At 27.7% G+C, this 26806-nt stretch overlaps 3 protein-coding genes across 3 annotated transcripts in view; 2 read left to right on the forward strand and 1 right to left on the reverse strand.

The window, feature by feature from the left end:
- The window catches only part of LOC136972111 (protein ABHD18), a 29929-nt gene extending 19582 nt beyond the window's left edge, over window positions 1–10347 (reverse strand). The window contains exons 1-3 of the mRNA XM_067266667.1: window positions 10227–10347; window positions 8133–8267; window positions 1473–1578 (exon numbers count right to left, since the gene is read on the reverse strand). Of these exons, the coding sequence (XP_067122768.1) occupies window positions 1473–1567 (95 nt within the window). The 5' untranslated portion in view covers window positions 1568–1578; window positions 8133–8267; window positions 10227–10347. The remainder of the gene's footprint in view (window positions 1–1472; window positions 1579–8132; window positions 8268–10226) is intronic.
- On the forward strand, window positions 10240–25834 carry mIF3 (mitochondrial translation initiation factor 3). Its single transcript, XM_067266674.1, has 4 exons — window positions 10240–10407; window positions 11215–11453; window positions 23781–24036; window positions 25612–25834. The coding sequence occupies exons 1-4, from the start codon at window positions 10303–10305 to the stop codon at window positions 25756–25758; spliced, it is 747 nt and encodes a 248-aa protein (XP_067122775.1). The 5' UTR covers window positions 10240–10302; the 3' UTR covers window positions 25759–25834.
- Window positions 17297–19101, forward strand: VhaSFD (V-type proton ATPase subunit VhaSFD). The gene has a single exon (XM_067266659.1). The coding sequence runs from the start codon at window positions 17387–17389 to the stop codon at window positions 18830–18832; it is 1446 nt and encodes a 481-aa protein (XP_067122760.1). The 5' UTR covers window positions 17297–17386; the 3' UTR covers window positions 18833–19101.
- Window positions 25835–26806: the final 972 nt, after the last annotated feature.

A 26806-nucleotide genomic window follows, 5' to 3' on the forward strand; every position in this document is an offset into this window, starting at 1 on the left:
TAATCAAGCTGAATTTTTTTTAAGTGAAAAAATTCTTGTAATTTTATTAAATGTAAAGATAAAAGATAAAATTAACATTTAAGATTAAAAAATAATTTTAACGTTTGGTTTAATATCAATGCATCATGTTTTGGGATGTTTATTTTATTTAATAATTTTAACATCTGAAATTTAATTGTTATATCAGAATAATAATTACACAACTTTTTTATCTTTAGAATAAAATATTCCACACACATTACACAACTTAATGTTTGTCATAAAATAACATTTAAAAGCCAGTTTTAGCATAAATTAAATTGTTTTTTATTCTAAAATTTGACTGTTCTCAAGAGAAATTTTTGTTTAAAAACATCAGTTAGTGGCAATACAGAGGGACGTATTTAAACAATTTTTTGTATCGAGGTCAAGAAGAACCTCTAAATTAAAGTCAACTCCACTAAGTGACTTTTGTTGTTCTTGTGGTGCAAGAAGGGTAAAATGTAAAGATTCTGAATATTTTAGCATTTATTTTATGAGGGTGATTCAAAAAGTAAGGTAACAAGAGCTCTCACGGGTGTCATATTCTTCCTTGTTCAAATTTCCCATTAAGGCAGCAGCAGAAGACTATAGCTTTATCACACAGACATTGGATGGCACAAACTTTGAGTCAGACTCTCACAATATCATTTTGAAGATGACTGTGCTCACAGAAACATGGTCAAATGTGGAAGTGCGTAGTGTGATTTGGTTTCTGCATCTAACAGAGATAACTATTCAACTATAGTATTTTAACTAAATGTAATACAAAATACCATTCCAATAGAGAATGTAGATCTCACTTATTTCTGATAAGGGACTCACCAATAGAAATTCATCAACTTGTTGATATGTACAGTGGTAATGTCATGTACATGAAAACAGGTGTGGGTTTGGTGCACTGAGAACACGACTGAATTGTTATGGCGTATCAAGTGGAACATCCTCCACACAACCCCAAACTGGCACCCTGTGATTTCCATCTCTTCAGACCATTGAAGAAGCACCTGGGTGATAGGCGATTCCAAACAGATATGGAACTTCAGCAAGCCATAATGACGTGACTGAAGGGACTTGACGCAGATTTATTCTCTGCTGGCATCGATGCCATGGTATATCATTGGAATAAATGTTTGGACAAGCATGTGACTATGTTGAAAAATAATATATACCAGTGCCTTAATAATCTGCCTATGAAATATCACTATATCTGCCTATGAAATATCACTATATCTGCCTATGAAATAAAATTTGTTCATGAGAACTCTTATTACCTTACTTTTTGAATCACTCTCATACTTGCTATTTTAGAATGAATTTATCATCCTTAATTTTATTTTTATTAATTACATTAATCGAAACAGAACAATTATTTATATTATAATAAAATAACTATTTATACATTATGTTTCTCAAAAATTAAGATATTTTTCAAAGATTATAAAAAAATTTACCTTTTAAAATTTTCTGTTTTTCCCCATCCTTTTGTAAAAAATTTTGTTAATAATATTCTTCTATAGACTGTATCTAATTTACTTGTTGAAGACATTTTATTTTACTCTAGAATAGAAAACAAAGTATTTATATATCTTCAGTTAACTACAAATAATTTACAGTATTTATTTTAATATATTTAATTGCATAAATTTATTTCAGTTTTTAAATGAACTGATTTAAAACAAGATAGATTGAATAAAATAGAAATGATCTGCCTTTTCATAATGGTTGTTGATTGTAAGACTAATATTAAATAATTCATGGTTATGCCAAATTTATTGGTTAAAATCAGAACCAATCTTGAACAGTCTCTCTCATATCTGCATCAGATGAGATAGCATACTTTTCAAATGCTTTTTCAACTGGTCCAAAGACATTCAAATCATATGACGATAAAATGTGGAGAGTACATTATATGATACTTTATTTCCCAACAAAATTTATTCAGTGTAATATCCTATTCATACCATAAAGTTTAAGTAGACTTAATACAGTACTTAAGCAGGATTAAATTAAGGCATATTATTGCAAATCAAGATCAACTATTTGTTCATGCTACAAAACTAAAACTAATTATTTAGGAATGTTCATAAACTATGTAGCTCAATATTTTGCAAATTTTAACCTCTTCTCCTGTCCTGGTAACTCTGTGGCTAGACAAATGATCCTTAACCCTAAAACCACATAGTCTAGGGAAGCTGAACCTCCAAATATTTTTATTTTTAAATTTAAACACCAGATCATTTTTTCCAAATAGTTTTTCCTGTTTAAATGTTGCCAGCTCTTTTAACTTTTAGAATTCACATTATACAAAATAACATAAAACCATAGAATATGTAATTATTCTATGTTGCTACTCTGGCCAAATTATGGCTCACAAGCTAATCATGGGTCTTCTAGACCCTTACTACAGCTTCCATATACTTATACAATTTCTTTTTATAAATTTGGTACAGGCTACTTACACATATATAATATTTTTGTAAGTATACCGATTATTATGAAGTGTGACATATGCATAGATTATAAGTGTAATTCACAACTTAACCATGAACAGGCAACTGAAAGCTAAGAATACATTTGTAAAGTCAAAGGAATTGAATGAATGTTTATCTAGCAGATCATAAAATAAAGTACCAGAGATATTTACCACATAACAGAGATAACTATTCAACTATAGTATTTCAACTGAATGTAATACAAAATACTATTCCAATAGAGAATGTAGATCTCACTTATTTCTGATAAGGGATTTATGGCTGTTGTTATAATAAGATTTGGCCACCCCTGTTATATGTCCTTCTGTATTAATTTTTTTTTTATAATAATGAATAAAATAAAATAAATTATAACTGTACAATTACATAGACTTGTGCTGTTATCATATCATTGGTTTTCAATCAATATTGCTAATTCATTGTTCCTTCTGCTCAACATTGCTCCTATTAATAGTTTTCCTGATACATGATCCTCCACACATTTGATATCATACATAATCTATTTCCACTATATTTTGAATATAAGTAGAAGTAAGGTTTATAAATGTTTTGAATGTAAGTAGAAATGTACTGGTTAATTGTTTGTTAATTATCACTCCTACTAATTGATTCCTGCACTGATTACTTGTTAAGTGGCAGTTAATTCTCCAATGATTATAATAATCAATAAATAATCATTCCATTGGAAAAACAGTTTATTACTTTTTAAATTAAAATTATTAAACATTAAAAATTATGTTTAAAGAAATAACTTTATATAATTCAGAATAATATAGCAAAACATCTAGATCTGTTAGAAACCACTAGCATTTTGTATTTGTTTTTAGTCTCAAATTTTTATTCAAACTGAAAATGTTCTATTACAGCATTAATAAATGTTTAAAAATATTGTGTATATATATACATATAAGGTGTGTATATATATATAAGGAATAAGCTTCAATCTCATTCATGGCAAATTATCACATATGAGTTAAATTTTCAATGCATATGCCTTTTTCAAAGAAAATTTTACAAGTAGATTATGAAATAATTTGCAATGTAATAATTAGTTTGTTAATTATATTGCACTTGAAAGAATGTCTGATGTATGGAAGTCAATTAGTTTATCAATTAATAATGGAAAAACACAACCACCCAGAAATATTAAAATCATTGCACTTATTTACTCAAAATGGTATCAGTATAGAATCATCAAGTATATAATCCATATTTTACATTAAAAAAGATAATGTTTTGTTATTTTGCTTAAATCAATGTCAAGAAACTTAGTATAATCAAAATTAATCACAGTAAATTATTTTTATCTAAATTATTAGAAAATTATCAAGGTATGTTATTCAAATGAAATTGTCCAGTGTTTGATTTGATCTCTCAATTGTATACCAGACAAGACCTGTAGAACCAGACAGTTTGGTTCAAAACTGGACTGTTGGAAACTAGCTATTACAGATATATTATTTTATTATATTGATCACATGAGAACAACAACAACTTGCCAGAGACATTAAAGGAGCAGAAAAACAGTACATATAGCACCCAAACATTTCTAATTTAAGAATCCTGTCTAGCTGATAAACATAGCTATTATTTAAGTACCAGATGCATCAGTTTTAAGTAAATTACATAACTAATAATGCCGTTCTTATCATCTTGTATATAAAGCAAGCAGACCTAGTATAATGAAATGTGGACAAAATGCTATGAGAACCTAATTTCCTATATTATGTGAATATAAAATCATACTAATTCCTTCTTTTGTTACAGCAGCATGACTAAGTTGTGCACCTGCTAGTATACTGAATAAATCAATCAGGAGGGATAAAGGACAAAACCCAACAAAACAAAGCCTTTCTCTCCTTTGTATATAAATTGAAATCTGACTACTAAAATTAATTAGTAGTAAACTACTTCATCAAGGATGATTTTGTAATTTATTTTTCAGTATTTTCAAACAATTTTAAACTGGAAATAGTATCTATCATATTTATTTTATTATTTAAGAAAAATTATTGTTGTTAAAACTAAAAAAACTGTATATAAACGAAAATTTAATAAAATTTTATAAAGATATTTTAAAAAATACTTCAATAAATAATTAGTTAACAATTAATTGTATGATTAGATGTATGCAATCCTGATTAATCAATAATTAATTGGAAAACATGATAATCATCTAATCCTTAAATATAAACCTCTCTCTCTCTCTATGGTTCACTCATAAGCAGACCTCAAAGAAAGCAGATATCAGAAATGGACTTAAGTTTGTTCAGAAAAATAAATTTCACTCATTCACTCTTTTGAATTTAAGTCAAACAAATATCTAAGTATGTTTCACTTAGATATTTGTTTGACTTAAATTCAGCTTAACAACACAGTGTGTGTTGTTAAGCTAATTTTGTTCTTGGCTTGAAGTGTACAGTACAATGTAAATAGGGTATAACTTTCATTATGATTACCACAAACAGCCAAGCAATAATAAGGAACACAATAATTCTGTATAAATAGTTATTTGAAAGTTGATGTATTAGAAATCAAAATCAAGAAATATACAGTCAAACCTGTTTTTATGCGCTCTTTTTATGTGCGATTTTTAATTTGTGCGGTATAGTTGGCGACTAGTCTCGTGCGATTCGTCATGTCTTACGTTGACTTATTATAGCTAAATAAACTTATTATAGCATAAATGCACTTATTATAGTAATATTATTGCATGAATATGCGAAAAATGAAATAATTTACTTTTTAAGTCAACAAAACACCACCTGGACAAAAATATGTAAAACAGACGATAGACCAGACGATGCAGTCAAGTGCTGACATCTGTTGTCAATAAATTCTATTTCGTACGGTTTTGAGTTATTATCTATGTGAGACTTTTTTTATGCGGTCCCTATCCCCCGCATAAAAACAGGTTTGACTGTATACACTAATTAAGCAAACCACAGACAAGGTTACAGGTAGTATGCATGCATACATATCCATATCATGCTTAACAATTCAGAATCATGCATGAAAATTTTGATTCTGGATGGAACATGTCCCCACCAGTTTTGTCTCTTTCTCATCTTTCCACCTAAGTACAAGTTTCAAACTTCATTTATAATAAATGCTAGCAGGCATACAGAACAATAAGGTTGCTAATACATACCTGATACAGCCTATATTAAATTCCTTTTATGTTGTAAAGTGGAATTGTATTTGTTTTTATTAGAGTTAAATATTATTTTTACTTAGCATGCTGAAAAATTTCGATATGTATAACTTCATCTATCTAATTCTGAGTTAGGATTCTGCAACATCAACTAAGTTCAAATCCATTTTGAAATGCACTTCCACACTCAAATTAATTAGAAAAAAAAACTTTTTTTTAAATTCAAATCACAAAAACTTTCCTTTCAGACTTTCTCCATCAAAATCAAATCAGAACAACCTAAAGATTTCAGAACAAAAGAAAAAAACATCATTTTTCAAATTAGTTAAATATGATATTTTTAACATCTCATACAAAATATTCCAATTCTGTGGTTTGCTTCACTTTCTCACCCCACGGGCTTGGCCCACTTGTTTCCAATATAGACTATCTGCAATAAAAAATTTGTGGCAATTCAATCTCCCACAAGGGGACCACTTGAACTCACTTTGACCCCTCATTTTGCTTCCTATACCCTACTCCTGCAGGCTGGGCTGTTCAAACCTCCCACCCACTTTGCTTTGCTCCTTTGTTAAAAAATTTTATGAGAATTTGCCAATTTCCATTGTTACCATTTCTATTTTTTTTTTTTTTGTGACAGAAAAAAAGCATCAGGACATATTTAAGATTATTATTTTATATAGGGGCTGTCCATAAATGATGTCCAAACTGGGAAGGAGGGAAGAAGTTAAGTCAGACAAAAGTTGGATGAGGGGAGGGGGTTAAGCTTCAGTGGACATCTGTTTATTTTATTAAGTTTTATACAGTTTATGCATTTTGTTTTATTAATACTTATTTCAAAAATTTCTTATAAGTTTCATTTATGAATAATAGATACTTCACCCTCAACAAACCTTTATCTTTGGTAATGCTTAATTTTCAGGAACAAATGTTTTCGGCCTCACCTAAGGTCTGCTTCAGGTTAATTCAAAACAGGATTCCAAATTCAGAATGCCTTTCCTTATTTTCTTCAAAATAAATTGGAACATATGCACATGCTATGGAGCGTCAGCAACTTCTTGCTCTTTGCATATGTAGTGCCATGCATATGATAGTCATTGCCGTCTTTGGAGTTTATACATCTCCCCTTCAGGCTGGCCCTGTATATTTCAAGGGCTTCAAGGATCCTAATGTGGTCAACGTGGAAGTCTCTTTTTATCAGTCTGGTGTTGGATAGGTCTGCGTGAACCTCTGGGTCGGTGGCGTAGGTGGACCTCGGGTGAGGCCAAAAACATTCGTTCCCAAAAATTAAGCATTCCTGAAGATAAAGTTTTATTGGGATGAAGTGTTTATTAACACCAATAATCAGGTTAGAAGATATTGAATAATATGTACCAGGGGTGGCAAGGCAAGCAAGAGTTCAGTGGGAGCCGAAATGTAGGTTTTGCAAAATGCATGGGAGCTGCAGTTCTGTACTGTCATGGCAGATAGTATGGTAAAGCGTGCAATTTTATTATATAATATAAATATAATATAAAACAAATATTGAATTTTTTAATAAATATATTTTCACAAAATTATAAAAATAAAATTGTAAAAATAATAATAAAAAACAGAAATTAACACTTTCAGCAAGAGCCACATGTAACTCAAAAAGAGCCGCATTTGCCCATGCCTGATATATACCATACGTAGAAAGTGATAAAGGTTTTAAAAAGGTCGAGTTTTGTTGCACATCCGAAGAGGGAATGGGGTTACAGAAACTTGGACAAACTGGGACAAGAGGGGATGAGGAATAAAAATTTCAAGAAAAATGCAGACATAATTTATAGACAACCCCATATAGAGAGTAGATTTAAATTAATTACTAAGTCAGAAGAATTTTTATAGATTTTACTACCTATAAAAAGTTTTGTATTGGTAAATATAAAAATTTCTTACCAATCAGATAAAGAAATCAAAATAATATTTAAACAGGACAAAAATTTAATGACAAAAATCTCAAGTAATTGTTTATAAATAATTATTGTAACCTTTATCATTTTTAATCAAGTTAATTAGTTAAAATTGTCAGAATTTTATGTCACACACAAATCAAACATATAAATAATAAAAACTATATGCATATAAAAAAAATGCATGATCTAAATAAATTGTAAACATCTCACAATGTTATTCTGAAACTGAATAGGTATATGAATTTCAAAATATTTAGAAATAAAATTTTAACTTCTTTGAATTACCATTTTATGTTTACATATTACAGTATAATACAAATTAATTAGCCTATATAGAAACTAAAAACTTTAAATTTTAAAATTTGATCTATAACATTAAAATTTTTGCATTTTAATATAAAAATATTTCTGATATATATCTATATTCTTCTTAGATGTAATAATTAATACTAATTCTAACAATTAAGTTAAATTTTAATCATTTAGAAAAGTTAAAAAATAACAACTAAAATTTAAAAATTTCCTTACCTAAATTTATAAATACTTGAAAATTACGGATTAAAATAGCCCGACGTTATATTTTCATTCACACATTTTGTATTTTACAAATAAAATTTTAGGTTACAGCATTATTCAGCAATATTCAACAAGAACTTCATAATCCTAACCAAATAAATAAATATAAAATTTACAAAAACTTTTTAATGAATATATAAATAAATTAAATTGACTTAAAAATATCAAATAAATAAATTAGGAAATTATTAGTATGAAACTCTCAATTACTCTTGCAGAAAATTAAGATATTTTTTATAACTCAACTAAAAATAAAACATTTACATTTTTTATTCTAAGAATCAATTATCCAAATTAAATATATTTAATAAATCTTGCTTTTTAAAGTTTCCAATTTATTTTATCACTGTTCGCATCAATTTTCATTTTATTTTATATATAAAAATTAAATTAATTGAGTTCAATTAAAATGACCTTTTTCACATTAATTAATATAGCCAGAAATTAAATTTAGCCACGAATATATGTAAAAAATATATATAGACACATACACACACACACACACACACACGATAAACATTTAAATAAATAAAAGTATTTTATAATTTATTAAAATTATTCAGAATAAAATGCAACGAATAATGCTGAAATTTAGCCTTAGTGTGTAATAACTATTAGGTAGTAGTAGTAAGACAGATACAACCTGTGTTATGGGAAAGGGGGAGAATGGGGATGGGGAGAGGAAGGTAAGGGGATGAAAAAAGGGTTGGGATCCACAAGTGTCCCGCGACGGTGTTTTATAAGGAAATGATCAGTAGAAAATACAACAGCAATAACAAAAATGTTACAGAGGAATAACTATTAGGTAATAAAGAACAGTACTTTTCAGTTAACTGGGTGCCAGTCAGTTTTACTACTGGTTTTAGTGAAATTGATATTTTATTTTATAATTCACACATGTTTAATATTACAACGAATATGTGTATAAACATGTGTACAAACATATTCATTGTAATTGAATTGAATGGTACCCAGTTAATGGAAGAGTACCTAAAGAACAAAACAATGCAATGTATTGTATAAAATTATAATATTGGGTAACATATATTTTAGAATAGAGTTTTATATTTATAAATTGAGTAAAAAAAATTTCGTCATAGTTAAAAACAAAAAAAAAACAGAAATTAAAGCTTTTTTTAAAAAAAATAAAATGTTACACACCATTAATTACTATTTAAAAAGCTTTCTTTAAATAATTGATGTAAATATTTAATTCTAGAATATTTAATTTAAATAAAATTTGAAAATTACTGGAAAAAAAAGGGAAAAATATTTTGCAACTAATATAATTTGAATTAAAGCATTAATAAACTTTAACAGTTTTAAAATATTATTATTATTATTATAAATAAAAATATTTTTTAAAATGATATTTAATTTAATTTATATAAAACCATTTAATACAATTAAACTACCAAAAACTAATCTATTACATTCAAATCTACCAATAATTTTCCTTTTTTTCTACACATTTTTTTTCTTTATATACAATTTAAATAAGCTTTCTGCTATTCTTTCTAGGGAACAAAAACTATAAAATATTAATTTAAATATTTTAAATTAAATATTTTCTTGGTTTTTCCATTAGATTAAATATCACAACTAATAGAAATTTCAAAATACTTTATCAGTAACACATTAGATAACAAGCATTTGCACTCAAAATATCAATTACATTGTATAAAATTTAATAAATTAATTTTTTTTCCTAAATAATTATTAGAAAATTGCATGAAATAGATGTAAACAAAGTCAACTCGCATAAGGTATAAGGGTTTCAAGTTGCATGCCAATTTTAAAAAAACAAATGGTTATAAATTGTATCAAATAGAAGATTAAAACGTTGCAAATTTCATAAATTTAATTATTTCCATTAATAATTTTCTCTAACCCATCCAAAATTTAAATTGTTTCGGTTATTTCGGGAATTTAAATTGTTCAATTTTAGAGCCTTTATTAGATAAATGATTTATGAGTAGAAGCATGAATAATTTTATAACGCATGCATTAATTTATTTATTAAAAAATTAGTAAAATTAAACTTACTTTTATGTAATGACTTCGACATTTTTAAATTCTTCATCGAAACAGCACACCGTCGTGTGCTATAAATATTTAGAAGATGGCGACACTGGTTTGTAAACACGTGCTGAATGGCACGTCGTCCTCTAAACTTTTTCCTTTTTTTTCCCGATCGTTCTTATATCTTTCGACTTATAATATTAGTGTGAGTAAATTGAATATATAAATATGTTTATATATTTGTTTAATTTATCGGTTGCCAACGAACGTGTTATTACGTGACTCGATTATGAACGAATGTAGTTCGTTATTGAAGGCTTTAAAAGCTTTGGATTGTTGACACATCCTGTGATAAAAATAAATTTACCACGTCTAACCTCGAGTAGTTTCTTGACATCGATTCAAATTCTTTATTTTTCTAATAATAATTTTTAAATTGTCAATTTTTTTAAAAAAGTAAATAAAAGTAATGTTTGCTAAATTAACACTTATCACATGCTTGTACTGTTAATTTAATCATAGCAACAGTTATCAAAAATTTGAAAATGAATCATTTAAATTATTTTATATCAGTTGTGGTTAATCTTAAAAATAAATTCAATGACATTTCAAATTAATTTACCAAAATAGAATAAAAAGAAAAAAAAAACATTTTAAATGTAGTGTTTCGAAATTGTCTACAGTATATATTCAACAAGTATAGACTTATATAGTTAATTTACTATGATAAAAAACTTAATATTGATCATTATAAATAATAATGACAATAATATATTTAACAAACGAACAACTTACTGGAACAATAAACCAATAAAAGACACCTTAAAAACTTCCAGCAATAAATTAATTTAATTAATAATAACATTTTTGTTTAACTGAAGATGGCTATTTAAGATAGTCAAAAACGTTATTATTAAATTAATTTATTGCTGGAAGTTTTTTAGGTGTTGTCTTTTATTGATTATAATATATTTAAATAATAAATTAATTCTTTAATGATTTTATATTTCAGCTAAAGAAAAATTTTCATTTAACAAGATGTATATATTTAACTCGAGAATTATCGAGGATAAGCGTGCCGATACTTCGACAAATTTTTAATAATTTATCCACCGGTTGCGTAAACTATTCGAAAGCTAGTAATGAAGATAAAGATTCCGAAAAAATAATTCTTTTGGGTCACGACGATAAAGTCTTAGGAATTAGGATGAAATCTGAAGCAGAATTATTAGCAAATAAAAAAGACATGAAGTAAGTCTTATTAAATGTAAATTTCAGTATTTAGTTGGTAATTTATATTTAAATATATATATAGATCAATTTACTTGAAAATGGAATTGTAATGTATTGTATATGGTTCCAAAGTACTTGCACACTATATGCTGAAAATTATCAACAAAACAAGAAAAAGCTTACTAGTACAATGCTTTCAATATTGTATTAATATTATCTTCAAATCAAACCTAGAACATACATAGATACATAAATTTTTGTTTTAAAAGCCTTTAAAATCTGACTAGCCAGAAGATGACATTAATACAATACAGTATTGAAAGTACTAGTGGGTTTTTTGGTATTAAAGTCAAACTAATGCCAATAGACAGTTATTTTCTTGTTTGTTTTTGTATGGCTCTGAAAAGAAATTCCCATCTCTTCAAAGTTATTTTAAAATAACTATAACTATATATGTATGTATATATATTTTTTCTTTTAACATTCCACAGAATATTATGTTTATAATCTTTAAATGATGATTGTGTAACATGAAAATGTTTGCTTGTGCAAATGAGAAGTAAAGAAAAGAGTAATAATACAATGAGAAAAGCATAAATTAGAATAGTTTTTCCACCATGTAAATTATATCTTTACAGCCATTCCTCCCATAATAAGAGGGTTCTGTTCCTATGACTATATTGTTAAACAGATTTGGTAGTTAAAGGAGGAGCTTAATCATTTTTATTTATTGTAGATAAAGAAAAGATCTAAAGGAAACTCCAACTTGATAACTTTGTTTTAATTTGCATCTATTACATATTACAGAATGTAAAAGTACAATCAGCAAAATTATAAAAATGATTTACCAAAGAAATTAACGTTCAATCATGAAAAAAAAAGATATTCAGATTAATATTTTAGTCATTGAATCCTTCAGATGGGATGTGCAATAAAGTACCCATTTATAAATAAAAGGGATAGTCTTGGAAATTGTAAATGTTTCATATAGTGAATACTAACCAACTGTGGAAACATAATGAAGAAAGGTGATTCCCCATGCGGGAGAGCTGGCCCTAAGTCCGAGCAGTCATTAAACAGGTTGATCATTAAGTGAGGAATGGCTGTATGTCAATTTTGTTTTTATATGTACTGTGCTATAACTGTAATAATTATTAACAGTTTCATTATCTTGTGTTCTATCTAAGGTTTGAAATTAATGCGTTACTTTTATTCTGTCATTAATTAATGATGTAATAAAGAAAATAAATTTAATGAGCAATTATTTATTGTGACATCATCACAATGCTGGGCTGAAATTTTTAATTTGTTTAATTTAAATTATATGCTCTCCACCTCAAATTAGTAGAGTCTTGCTCTTGTACATCATACTTTTTCTGTTAGCAACAGTCATGCCATCATCTGTCTAACTTCTTACAGAGGAAAATTTTTGAATTGAAATAATGTGACTTCTGGTTTGCATGAGAAGTTCATATACAGTTAATTGGGTCTCCTGCCCCTAAGCTTTCCATATCTGGTCTTGGATTTCATCTATCTAACTCTGTTCTCAAGATTAAAGAAAAACAGATGGATGACAGTGGAAATTTATAGGTCTACAATTTTTTCAAATTGCAGACCAAAAAATTACAAACAGTAAGAATGAAAGAGCATTGATAAGTACATTTTTAATCAAAAGGTAATTTGTATTAATTTTGCCAAATATTCTATTATAATTAAAGAAAACTATCCTCAGATATCATGAAAATTTTTTTAGCAGGTAACATTCCATCGTTGTTAAGATTTATTCTTGTCTTCAGAACAGATATCAATTGAATAAAGAAAACTATCAATTTATTAAAGAACAAATATAAATTTACAAATTTTGAAGCTAGAAAAGAAACAAATCACAGAAAATATTATTTTTATAAATGAAGAGAGTAAACTAAAATCATACTTTAATAGAACTAATGAAAATTTAAAAGATTTTTAAAACAATAATATAAAATCAGCAAACTTTTAAACTTTTTAAAAAGTTTAAAAGTTTGCTGGTTTTGCACTTTTGCACTCTAATTAAAAAATTGTTGTTTTATTCTTTTATTATTTAAGGAGATACATATGAGAAAATGGACAACCTTAACTATAAGTACAGTTTTATTAATTAAAAAGAGTTTATTCTTCAATATAAAACTTTTAAATATGATATAACATTAAAGAAAAATAAATAATTATACATTTTAATAAATATTTTTTAAATTGTGTTGTTTCATATTTTAGTTTTGTGTAGACTCAGTTTTCTGTGAAAAAGGTTTAAGAAAGTAATTTAAAAAGTTCAATCTTCTCTGGAAAATTTTGTTCCAGAGAAGGTGTCTTGCATCCCAGATTAATAACCACTATTCTATGAAGATTAAAATCTGGTTGTCTTTCTATGGTGTCACAGATGAAATACATATTAAAGATGTTGGGAAAATTCTATATTATTTTCCATGACCAGTCTTTCATTTCTAACCATATGGGTTTCCATCACTTAAAACTTTGATATTATGTGTTGAGGAGAATTTATCGGATCAGGTGTGAATCATTGGGCACTATCCTTGATCTCATTGCGCCTCAAATCAGAAGGAAAATTTCATGAATACTAGAACCATGGCATAAGAGGATCTTGCATGTTGTGATAATCTATCTTCATAGTACAATTAAGTTCAATATTTATCAGCATTGTGTGTTTCCTGCTCGAAACAGAAACTATATAATAGAACAGATCCTATTCTGTTCTTGTCACTTGGGAAAAATTATTTTTAAGCATGGTATTAGTTTATCTTTGTTTACTAAATGAATCAAAAATTACTACTATGAAATTATTGAAATCACAGAGAGAATCATAGGCAAACTGGTTCTTCTATTAAAGACTCTTGATAATTTAGAAGAAAAAACAGAAAGGTAGAAAAATTTTATTTTTACATATGATTTAAAATCATACAAATGAAACAAGTAAACAGTTAAACAGTAAACAGTTTTTGATAGCATCAATTAGTTATATATACTCTTATTGGACTGCAATTTGAAAAAATTATAGACATAAATTTTTACTGTTGTTTATCTGTCTGTTCTTCCTTAATCTCAAGAACAGTGTTAGATAAATGAAAAGCATAGGTGCAGGAGGTATTGATTAACTATAGATAAACTTCTTATACAAAGTCATGTTATTTTAATTCAAATATTTTCTCCTGAAAGGTATTAGATAGATGACCTATTGTTAAAGGAGAAATATGATGTACAAGGGCAAGCTACTACTAATTTGAGGTGGAGAGCATATATTTAAATTAAAAATGTCACAATAAGTAATTGTTCATATTATTTATTTTCATTTCAACAAAATAAATAGTAATTTTATAAAGGAAAATTATTATGTTAGCATATAATACATACAGTAAATTATTCAATCTTTTACAAGATAATAATAACTACCACTGTAAGATATATCACATTGTCTATTAAATAAAACAAATAAAATTATTTATTCTATATTAAAAAAATTGAAACCAGAAAATTCATTATTGATGACAAAATAAGTGCACTTTTATTGGTAATACAGTTGCCGACTACCCTCTGTTGAATTGTATTGTCTTCCCATCCTCATTTTATCAATAATGACATCCTTTGAGTACAATTTTAATCTTTTGTTTAATTCTATTTTTTCTCTCTGAAATATTACTGGCAGATGATGATCCAATATTTTATTTTCTTATTATAAAGTAATAGTTTCATCTTTATGATTCATTAGAGTAACGGAAGAAAATGACTACCTACTATTAATCAGAGTCGGACAAGCAATTAAGAATTAGGGACTCAATTAGGATGGCATTGTACAAACATTTGGTAATAATTTAAAAATTGAATTTAAAAGTTATTTATCATCTACTTAACATTTTATAATTTATGGTCAGAAAAATGTCCTTTTTTGTACTAGAAAGTTGGTAATCCCTAATTGAAAATAGGTGTGCTATGTTACCTATCCAGAATTGAAAGTTTAAGGGTCGATTTACACACAATAGTGACGTGCCGGCACAGTGACCATTTGGTGCATGAACATCGATAAATATCACACATAGCCAATCAGAGTTTCATCTACCACACGTGATCTGTATTCTGTCAATCATACAAGTGTCGTACATGAAATTCTGATTGGCTATGTGTGATATTTATTGATGCTTACTGCACTGTGCCGGCACATCACTGTTGTGTGTAAATTGATTCTAAAAGTAAAATATATTAAATAAGAAAAATATGAAAATACGTCAGATTATCATATTTTTTTAAATAAAAAAGAATTTTTTGGTATTTTTTGGATTAATTATTTTAAAATATTATTTAAATTATTTTAGTCATCAAATTTAGTTATTTAACAGTCATTAAGTTGACTTCTCAATTATATCATTAATTTACAAAAGCAAATCTCATAACTGGAACATTTGGCAAAATATTTTAAGTTACATGTCTCATGTTATATTATATATATTTTTATATGTATGTATTTTTAAAACATTTTAGACTGGTTTTTTTATTAGTTTAACCTTTATATTTTAATTTAAAAATATGTTTAATAATACATGCTGATATTTCTGTACAATTTCTATACAATACAATTCTATAAAAGATATATTTGTCATAATAATGTTCTCTGTAAATATGATCAACATAAATAAAAAATACAAGTCATTGAAATTATTAGAATAAAATATAATGAATATGCATAATTTTTATTTACATAAATAAAAATTATGCATACAACTGAAAATAACTGAACCATGAATATTACAATTACTTATATATATATATATATATATTTCTGTTAATGTTTAAAAAAACTATTATGTTACTCCAGTAGACAGTAACTTATTATATAAAATATATAATTAAATAATACTGTATGTACTGTACATTTATATTTAACTTTTCTTTGAAAATGTATAGTACCCAAACTGTAAACTGTTACATAAACTTGTTAAAAACCATTGTAAACAATTGACTTTCAGTAGGACACTCGGGATCTAATTTTGGGGAAGCTGAGTTGAACGACTAAACTTTTAATGCGAATTCGATAAAATTTTCACCGTAAGTGAGCACTAATTCATAAGTAGTATAGAAACAAAAGTCATAACACCATACAGGTCCACCAGTGGCCAAGCGGTTCTGTTCCCCGAACACCGGTAGTTCAGTTGTGGGTTGGCACCCGGCCAGGACGGGCCTGCCACGTGGAGTTTTCCGGGTTTTCTCCGCGTCTGTAACGCCAGAATAGTGGCCAGTTACCCTTAAAAGGCATCCCCCTAGGCAGATCGCCCAAGTGTTGCATTCCATAAATTAACAAACAAACACAACACCATGTAAATTAAAACATGAATTTTAAATAAAGATTTTTGGATTGTTTTCTAGTGTTTGTTTTCCTTTTTCTTTGGAGGGTGTCGAGACCCCTTTGGGTGCACCAATGATGACTTTTAACATGTTAAACATAAGAAAATATGGGTCCAACCCCGGCCCATTGTGGGCTGGCTTAACCCGAGTGCGGGGGAAGGGGCTGGTCCGACATTTCCGTCGGTTTCTAAACATTGTCAGAACTAATCAATTAATAAATTTAATTTATTTCGATATAAATATAATCTTAAAGAATTTATCTTAATACAATTTTGAATTTTTTTTTTTTTTAATTATCGGAAACGATAAAACGTAATAAAATTATTATAAAAAGAAATTTTAGTAATTATTATCAAAAATAATAAAACTTTTATCAAAATAATATATTTAAAATTAAATAAACGTTTATTCCGTTAAATGATGACATTTTATAAATCGTTTCGAGAAATAATCTCGTATCGGCTGGTACGCCATTGCAGTGTATGACGTCATACTCGTTAAACGTAATTCACGTGACGGAGTGCAAGTTGTGGGAGCGGTAGGCAATAAAGTTTGTTTTCAAGATGGATCTGTCGTCGAAGTATAACTCTGTGCTCTCCTCGTTGCCGGACGATATCGAGAAAGGCGGAATGTACGCTGCTACCAGCGTTCTTCAACAAAAAGCTAACGAAATTCGATCGCTAACTGTTAGCTGGCAGTCGTATTTGCAAATTCAGATGATCTCGGAAGACGATTACAACCTTATCGTAGAGTTCGATTCCTCGCTACCCGAGAAACGACAGCAACTACTAAAAGAAAACCCAACTAAATGCGTACGGACATTTCTTAATTTGATACATCACATATCTAAAGAACAAACGTTACAGCGAGTCCTTGTTATGATCGACGATATGTTTCAAGAGGATAAGTCACGAGTCGAAATATTTAAGGATTACGCAAAGCGTAAACACGAATCCGTTTGGAAGAATTTTACAAATTTACTGAGCCGACAGGATCCCTTCATCACGAACATGACTGGCAGAATCATAGCCAAAATGGCCTGTTGGAGTCACGAGTTAATGGACGGATCGGATCTTCACCTGTATCTCACTTGGTTAAAGGATCAGTTGCGAATACCGGGAAACGAGTACATACAGTCCGTCGCTCGCTGCCTGCAGATGATGCTTCGTATAGACGAGTACAGGATGATTTTCGTCACCGTCGATGGAGTTTCCACCATCGTCACGGTGCTGGCAGGCAAGGTGGATTTCCAAATTCAGTATCAGCTGATCTTTTGCCTTTGGGTGATGACTTTTAATGGCTTCTTGGCCGAAAAAATGTTCAAATATAAAGTGATTCCGATTTTGTCGGATATTCTCAGCGAGTCGGCGAAAGAAAAAGTGTGGAGAGTTATTTTGGCCACTTTTCGTAATTTGATCGAAAAACCGGATAATTCTGAGAGCAGCAGAGATAATGCCATTGCGATGGTACAGTGTAAGGTGTTAAAACAATTGGAAATTTTACAAGGACGTAAGTGTGACGATCCGGATATTGAAGAAGATATAAAATTCTTAAATGAAACTTTACAAGCTAGTGTGCAAGATCTAAGTTCATTTGACGAGTATTCGTCCGAATTGATGTCGACTCGCTTGGAATGGAGTCCGGTTCATAATTCGGCCAAGTTTTGGAGAGAGAATGCCTTCAGGTTGAACGAGAAAAATTACGAATTGTTGAAGATTCTTATTCGACTTTTAGAAATAAGCACAGATCCTTTAGTATTGAGTGTTGCCGCTCACGATATTGGAGAATACGTTCGGCATTATCCTCGTGGAAAGCAAGTGATAGAAAAATTGGGTGGAAAGCAATTAGTTATGCAGTTGTTAACGCATACGGATCCCAATGTTCGATATCAAGCACTATTGTGTGTGCAGAAATTAATGGTATATAACTGGGAATATCTTGGTCGGCAGCTCGAGAAGGAAACTACTGGTATTTCCAAAGGTCCTGCTGCATTTGTTGCTAAAGCTTGATATTAATAAGTTGTTAATATATGGGTTTAAAAATATTTTTGTTTTAATTAATATTGATGACTAATTTCAATGTTAATATCTTAATTAAGATTTATTTTTATTTAGGCAAACTGGATAAATAAAATAATCATTGAAGATGTGAGAAAATAATTTAACTGTAAATTTGATATACTATATTAAGTGAATATTAGAGTACATTATTATGTGAAATGAGAATAAAATTATAAATTGTAAATATGAGATAAAATAAATATTCCTGTAATCTACAATGTACTGTTTTGATTTAACTACAGTTCTGCACAGCTGGAGTAACATGTAGCTAATTACATCTAAGGTTTTAAGCAATAATAATAGTATATAATTTAGAACTAAAAATCATTATTTCTATTTTGAAATGTGGAACTAAATTGCTAGTAAGAGTGATCTAATGGATCAGATGTCATTTTTTTTAATGATAATGATTGAAAAAGTTGCTTTTATCTGTCCATGTAAATGACATATGCTTAGAACAGTTTATATTTAAAGCATTTTAGAAAGTTAAGAAAATACATGAAGCATAAATTATTTTTATATAAACAACTAAAAAGTGCATAATTATTTTTAGTTAGAATATAATAGTTGAAGTGAATAACAATTATTTATTAGGAAATAAAGAATCAATAGTATTCTTAACCTCCATTAATATTAGAACTAACAAATGTCTCATTTCTAATTTGTAGCAATTTCAAAAATATACTATGTAGAAAAGAGTATTAAAAAATATCAGTTTGCATTTATTTTTAAAGTTTGATATTGCAATAAGATTTTAATTCAAATTTATCATTTAAGGAATGTTTTATAAAAATGGTCATTTAGGATATATATATAAGAAAAGTATAAATTTTATAAATACTAAATATATAAAATTCACAATATAATGCTTGAATAATTGTAATGTATATGTGTATGATTTTTATTCATACTGCTAAATAAAGCTATAAATAATTGCTACTTATTCAAGTATACCAGAGAGAAGTGGGAAAAAAATTGTTTTGGAAAAGATTAATTTAAGAATTATATTTAAACAATAACTAATGTTTTATGCTAAATTTTATTCTAAAATAAAATTGTCTTTAAAAATTTTTATATATTTATTTAACTTTGCTTGTAACAATAATAATTAGCAAGTAATAATTTGTATTAAATAATTTGCTTCAACTGCTACAAAAAATTGTAGCAGTTGAAGCATCACAAATAAATAACTGAATAATAATGCAGTTCATTAATATTGATACATTAATGAAATCAGTTTAAGCAAAATTAATTTTTTTAAATCTCAATGATTTTGGCATTGAGGTTGTGCAAATTTAGCCTTTTTCGAATCAAATGTTTAAATTTATATGAAGAAATGTAAAATTTTATTCAATATAGGGATTGAGAATAATGATTTTTGTGTTTCTTTCTCAAAACACTTAACTAATCACCGATTTAATAGAAGAATAGCAATAAAATTTAATATTTTATTGTAAAAAAGCTTACGTTTAAGTTTGGTTTATTTTCGACTACCACATACAATTTTTATTATACTAATAGTACCAGTATTTACAGAAGATCCCCTTCAGAATAACCTGAACCCCTGAAGTGTGTAGTTACTGAATCAGAAGATCACCTTCAGATTCTGTAACTATACACTTTGCCAATGCTTGTACCATTTATTAAAAGAGTCTTACAGCCCACTCTGTTACTTTCTTGAATGCAATCGTTACAGTGTGTTTTCATTGCAGCACATTTGGATATGAAAGGCCTAGTGCATTACAAGTTTCTTCCCAACAACAGGTCTGTTAACAAGGAGTCTTACACTGACATTGTTGATTGTCTCCATGACACAAGATGAAACCTGCCTCAAATCTAGCAAGCAACAATCATCACATTGTACAGTACTCTCCTGGTTAGTGAATATCTGGCAAAATAACTTTTCCCATAACCTTTCTTTTGTCCATAGTTTTCATCAAAATGAAAGCTTTACTGAAGAGTTGTAGATTTAAATCAGCAGATGAAGTAGAAAGTACTGTGAGAATTGCACACAAGAAGACAATGTAGAATGGGATGCATAACTGTTTAGTGTGTGAAAATTTATAGTTAAGGAAGGGGCTTATTTTGAAAGCAGTCACTTTTAAATACTTTTACAAGGTGGTCTGAAAATCTTATCACTTCCAAAAGTTTATTTGAAGTTGTACAGTGCATTATATTTCATCGTTCATTTCAGATGGCTAGTGTAAGTTCTATAGTGTGTGGCTTATAAATGTCCATGCATAGAACACGGCAGTGGATTATTATGTGCCACAAAAGTGATGATGCTCATTATGATCTGGTTGCTTATACAATAAATAACAAAATACATAAATATATCTACTTAGTGAAAATACCAATTAAGGAAGAGAGTGCTATTTTCATTACAGAAGATTTATTTTTATTTTATTTTTGTCCATTATCTAGCTTATTTAAATGTTCTTATACAGTAGACTCCCCTATAACACAGTAGATACGTTCGTATTATATGAATCAGTGTTGTATGAATCACTTAAATACATGAGCCAATCACAGCCCAGCACGTGTGCAGTTTAGGAGATACAGCTGTTTGAAAGGTTTTCTTCCATAAAATTAATCTGTTCTAGACTAATTTGATTCAACATTTCCAAAACACGTATAATTTTTTGGGTATAATCCACATAAACTATGCTATAAACAAACAATTATAAGATTACTTACCGAATGTGCACCGTTCGACGACGCTGTTGCTTAAGCTTGTTTTTGTTGCGGAGCGGCTCAACGAATGGCGGGCGCGTTTCCTGATCAGCAAATTTTTCAAAGAAAAATAATTTAACTTTGGAGACATCATTGATAAAAATATAATTTTTATGGCCGTTGTAATAATAAATGTTTTTTAGTAGGTCCAGTGTCGTTTAAACTCAACGGTTTGTACAATATCCGCTATTGGTCCAGATTCGACCAATCCTGTCACAAACACAAGTTGGCAATGACGTTTTATCGTGTTATATGAACCCGATTGCAATTTTTTCACTGTGTTATATGAACCCGTGTTATGGGGGTCTACTGTATAAAAGTTTAAACAGTAATATAACTAGAATTTAAAATATTCATTTGCCACTTTAAAATTCAGTTTTTGTTTTTTACCAATAGCAGTATAAATACATATTTTGGGAATAAAACATTAAGTTTTTACTTTATTTTTATGCTTTTTAATATTTTTAACACGAGTATTATTTTATACATATCATTTTAGTTACGTCATGATGATTTTATAAGTTTATCACTCTTAATATTACATATGATAAATTTTTGCATTTAATGTCACTTTACATTTAATGATCATAATTAGTCTCGATGATTCATCATTTATGGAATCTATCTTTAGTTGAACATTTTTAATGCACATATTCACAATATATATATATATATATATATATATATATATAAATTATGAATGTCTGTTAAGTTGTCAATCTGTAACCATAAATTTTTCAGTATTAACAGTGTCATAACTAGGCAGGTGCAACAGGTTCACCTGCACAGGACCCAAAATGCATGTATTTGTTTTATTATTTTCGCAAACCTAATTAATTAAGGAGCCTAAATGCAAATTCTTGCACAGGGCACAGGAATAACTAGTTACAACACTGAGTATTAATATACTATAGTACTGAATTGTATTTTGTTAATACAGTGATACCTCGGTTTTTGTCGATAATCCATCTGAAAACAATCAGCGAAATCCAAAACTGAGGCAATCATTTCCATATGAATCAATGTAAATCTAATTAATTCGTTCTAAACACTCCAAAATACATACCAGAAAAACATTTTATAGAGAATTAATATAGTGTTAAATACTAAAAGCAATAAGAAATTAACATAAAAGACTAATTAGCATAAAGATAAAAGTATTAAGATTAAAGAAAATAATTAGCATTAAGATGAAAGCAATGGAATTGTTCAGCTAGACATGTGGGATAATGTCTTGTCTTGTAGAAGCTAGTTCGACATGAGGTTCTAGCCTATATCACCCCATGGTAAAGTGTGATGTAATTGTCATGTAATAGTAGTAGTATGCATTTATGATGGTCGTATTGAGGGGAATAATGCCTTCTGGAAATCCGTTTAAGGGTAACTGTCCCCTATTCAGGCGTTACGGACGTGGAGAAAAGCCGGAAAACTTCACATGCCAGCTCGCCCTGGCGAAGCACGAACCCAGGACCGAACTCCCAGTGTTCAGGGAATGGAAATGTTGGTCAGTGGTGGGCTGTCGCAGGCTAATGTTCACACAACGAGAAATAATGCCACACTGAGTCGGAAAATGCATGGGTCACCTTTTGTTTTCGCAAAATTAGCAGTGAAGTCATTTGAGAATGCCGGTGAAAACAGAGACAAATTTTTTGTGAAAAAAATCGACGAAAACCAAAACCAACAATAACCAAAGTCAGCGAAAACCAAGGAATTACTGTAATTTCTTAAAAGAAAAAACATATGGTGATAAAAATGAAATCTGTTAGTTAATGAATGGATGAATTGTCAATTCTGAATACAACCACACAAACTCGTAAGTTACAAATATTTCCAGCCATTTCTCATTGGCCTTCCTGAGGTATTAGCAAAAACAAATAAAAAATGAACTTTGTTTTATAACTTATGGTATTAAACATCTTAAACCTAATTTTTTTGCTGGAATTATATTTTATTTCAATAAAATTCTAAATTTCAAGATTATTATAAAAAATTGACAAATCTATAATTCATAATTTATTTTGGTATATTTATGACAGTATTTTTTCTTTATTTTGAATTTTAATAATTATATTAAATTTAATACACAAAAATTAATATTTTTAAATGTTGCAAAAAAAAACTATTTTAGAGTTTCAAAAAGTCTTAATAAATCTAATATTTTCAGATTGATAAAGAAAGATGATGAAGCAACACAATATAAAAGATATCCTGTTTATCAATTAATTAGAAAAGATCAAATGTTCAAAGAAAAATCAAATAAAATTAATAAGCCTAAGAATCAAAAACAAATAACTATATCTTGTAAAATTTTAGATCATGATTTAAATGTTAAATTAAAAAATATAGAAAGATGGTTAAAAAAAGAAGAAAATGAAGTTTTTCTTATAATTACAGGTGAAGAAGAAAAAAAGGAATTAATGGTAAGCATTGTTGATTTAAGTGATTTATTATATGAATTTATTTACTTTTTCATTTATTGATTTATTATTTTTTAATAATTAAATTGATACAAAAAACTGGATTTTTGAAAAAAAATTTATTTTACTCAAATAACTTTTTTTTTCCTTTGCTTAGCTTATTCCATTTTTACATGGGATTGGTATTCTTAATGAATCTCCTTCAGATTGCTCAAACTTCCATTTTCAATTGCAGTTTTCATTCATATTTTTCTTAAGCATTCCTATTCTCTGTGTCCTGTTAATTTCTATTCCTTCCTTTTTTCTATTCCAAGTTTTGCCTCAGTTCTTTCATTAATATTGAATTCAATCCCATGCCGCCAAGTGCATTAATCAAGATACTTCATAGTTTTTCCTGAGTGACTTAAGAGCAAGTTTTGCTGAACATTTCATTTAAGTCCACATGTTCGGAAGTAGTGTGCCTTGCTCATATCTGAGAGATTACTGGTTCATATTTCGATTAGCAATTTTTTCCAGATCAATGAAACTTTACATAAAATAATTACAAAGATTTATATATTTTGTCTATTAATTTTCTATTAAAAATAAACACTTTCATCTTTAAAATTTGTTTTTAAAACTTGAGTAATTATTTCACAGTTTATGATCTTATTATCCTTACACATTATTATAATTTTATTGTATTTTTACTATTTGCATGTTTTATTAACTATGAAAAGAAAGTATACAACAGTTCAATGTGATATTGGGAGTTAATTATGATTAATAATATTTGACTTTATTTAATTGCTTAAAATGTCAAATTATTCATAACATTCTTACATTCCCCAGTGTAAAAACTTTAAATTTATTTTTAATGGACAGCAATTCTGAAAATAAATTTTCAAAGACAAGAATGCACATTTTTAATAGAAAATAAATAGATAAAATGTATAAATACATGTAATTTGCTATTATTTTATGTAAAAATTTCACTCATTCAGACACAAATCAATGATCTTACAAATATGAGCAAGGCACACTATCTCCGAACCACGGTGGTCTTTGACGAAAGGTTCCATAAAACTCATGTCACTTGGGAGTTTTTAACTTTAATTTTCTTGAAAGCATTGAAAAGCATGCCTTTTCCCTTTTGCTCAATAGCTTATATCAAGGCTTATCCACACACAGCAATATATTAAATTCTCCAAGGACATTGTCTTAATTTAATGTTTAATGAGTTTTAATAAATGTCATATTTTTATTTTCTTTTATAATATAGAAAATTTTTAAATATTAAACATTTCAACTGTATTTATTTCTTACAGTTAATAAATTGCAAATAAATTAAACTGTTTTCATTATATAAAATAGAGCATCGTATTCATTAATTGAGTTAATAATTTGTAATATATTTTGTTGTATAACTCATTTTTTTAATAAAATTTCTTAAATCTTTATACTGTAAATTTTACAAATACATAAAATTAATGTTATAAATATTTCAGAAATGTTATTAAAATGTTGACTTTATCTAAATAATAATGTGTGTTACAAAGTATTATCTGTAAATTAATATGAAATTTTTATTTATTTTAGGAAAAAGTATATAGCAAAATAGAGAATAATTTTAAAAATGATGCTAAATTTGTTCAGAAAGTAGTCAAGAAACAATATATCAAAGTTTATATTATTCCTGTCAAAGAATCAGATCCAGAGCCTCAATCTGACCAGAACAAATTGTAATGTATTAAAGATGTAGATATTACTTAATAATTATATGTAAATTTATGAATAATTAATTAGATGAATAGACATTTTTTATAGAAAGAGTTTAATGTTTTCATAATTTCTGTTTATCACATTAAAAATACATAATAAAGTAAAACTCATATTTTATAATACTGTATTTAAAAATAATAAGCATTCAAGAAAATTATTTTTTTGTCATTGCCAACTCTATGTTAACATTGATTCAAAGAAAAATGATTCAAAATTATTCTATAAACACTTTTTTGGCTGCTGGGATTTGCTTTTATTTAGCAAACATTTTCGACCTAGTTTAATAGGCCATCCTGCTAAAAATGATTCACATAAATATTAATTATAATTCAAAAAACTAAGTAAAAGATATAACAAAAATTCTCAATTTAACATTAAAAATATTTTTAATTTATAAATAAACTAAAAAAAATGAAAAGTTTCTATTTTCTAAAATTTTAAACCACGATGACAATATTTTGAATATAAATTATCCAGTTATTCTTCAGTTTATTTTACCATGGTTCAATTGAAGATTATGATACAGTGTGTTAATGAAATAAATCCAGTCCTTTAAATATAACCTTATTGAAGAGTATTGTAAGCAAATAATTCATTGTATTTTTATTGCATTTAGTAGTAGATTTATCATCGTAACTCATATATAATGGAAGTTATTGGGAAGTATGATAATATATCATATAATTAATTACCAAATTGAACTCTATACTTGGATTCATTGAAATCCTAATATCACACAACATATTTGACATACATTGCCTTTTGTTTTTGTTCTTCAGCAATGTTTCTTGTACATGTTTCTTAAACCTACTGTAAATGTTGTGTATATACATGTTTCCAATAACGTTATTGAAAATTGAAGCTCAAAAAACAATTATAATAAAATTTAAATAACCCCATGTACTAATATTGGTTAACATAATATTAACTGGTTTGATATTAGTTTTTTTTTTATTTTCTATTTTGAATTTAATTAAGATTTTATTTGTTTTTTAAATAATAAGTTTTGTAT

The sequence above is a fragment of the Centruroides vittatus genome, unplaced genomic scaffold, assembly GCF_030686945.1.
Source record: "Centruroides vittatus isolate TY-2023 unplaced genomic scaffold, ASM3068694v2 contig_1057, whole genome shotgun sequence".
Taxonomy (NCBI): Eukaryota; Metazoa; Arthropoda; class Arachnida; order Scorpiones; family Buthidae; genus Centruroides; species Centruroides vittatus.

Excerpts from the sequence above, each read along its gene's own strand:
- VhaSFD (XM_067266659.1), top strand. The coding sequence starts at position 17,387 with ATGGATCTGTCGTCGAAGTATAACTCTGTGCTCTCCTCGTTGCCGGAC.
- mIF3 (XM_067266674.1), top strand. The coding sequence starts at position 10,303 with ATGGCGACACTGGTTTGTAAACACGTGCTGAATGGCACGTCGTCCTCT. Across the intron at positions 10,408-11,214 it reads TTTCGACTTATAATATTAGT|CTAAAGAAAAATTTTCATTT; the intron begins GTGAGTAAATTG and ends TTTATATTTCAG. Across the intron at positions 24,037-25,611 it reads AAGAAAAAAAGGAATTAATG|GAAAAAGTATATAGCAAAAT; the intron begins GTAAGCATTGTT and ends TATTTATTTTAG.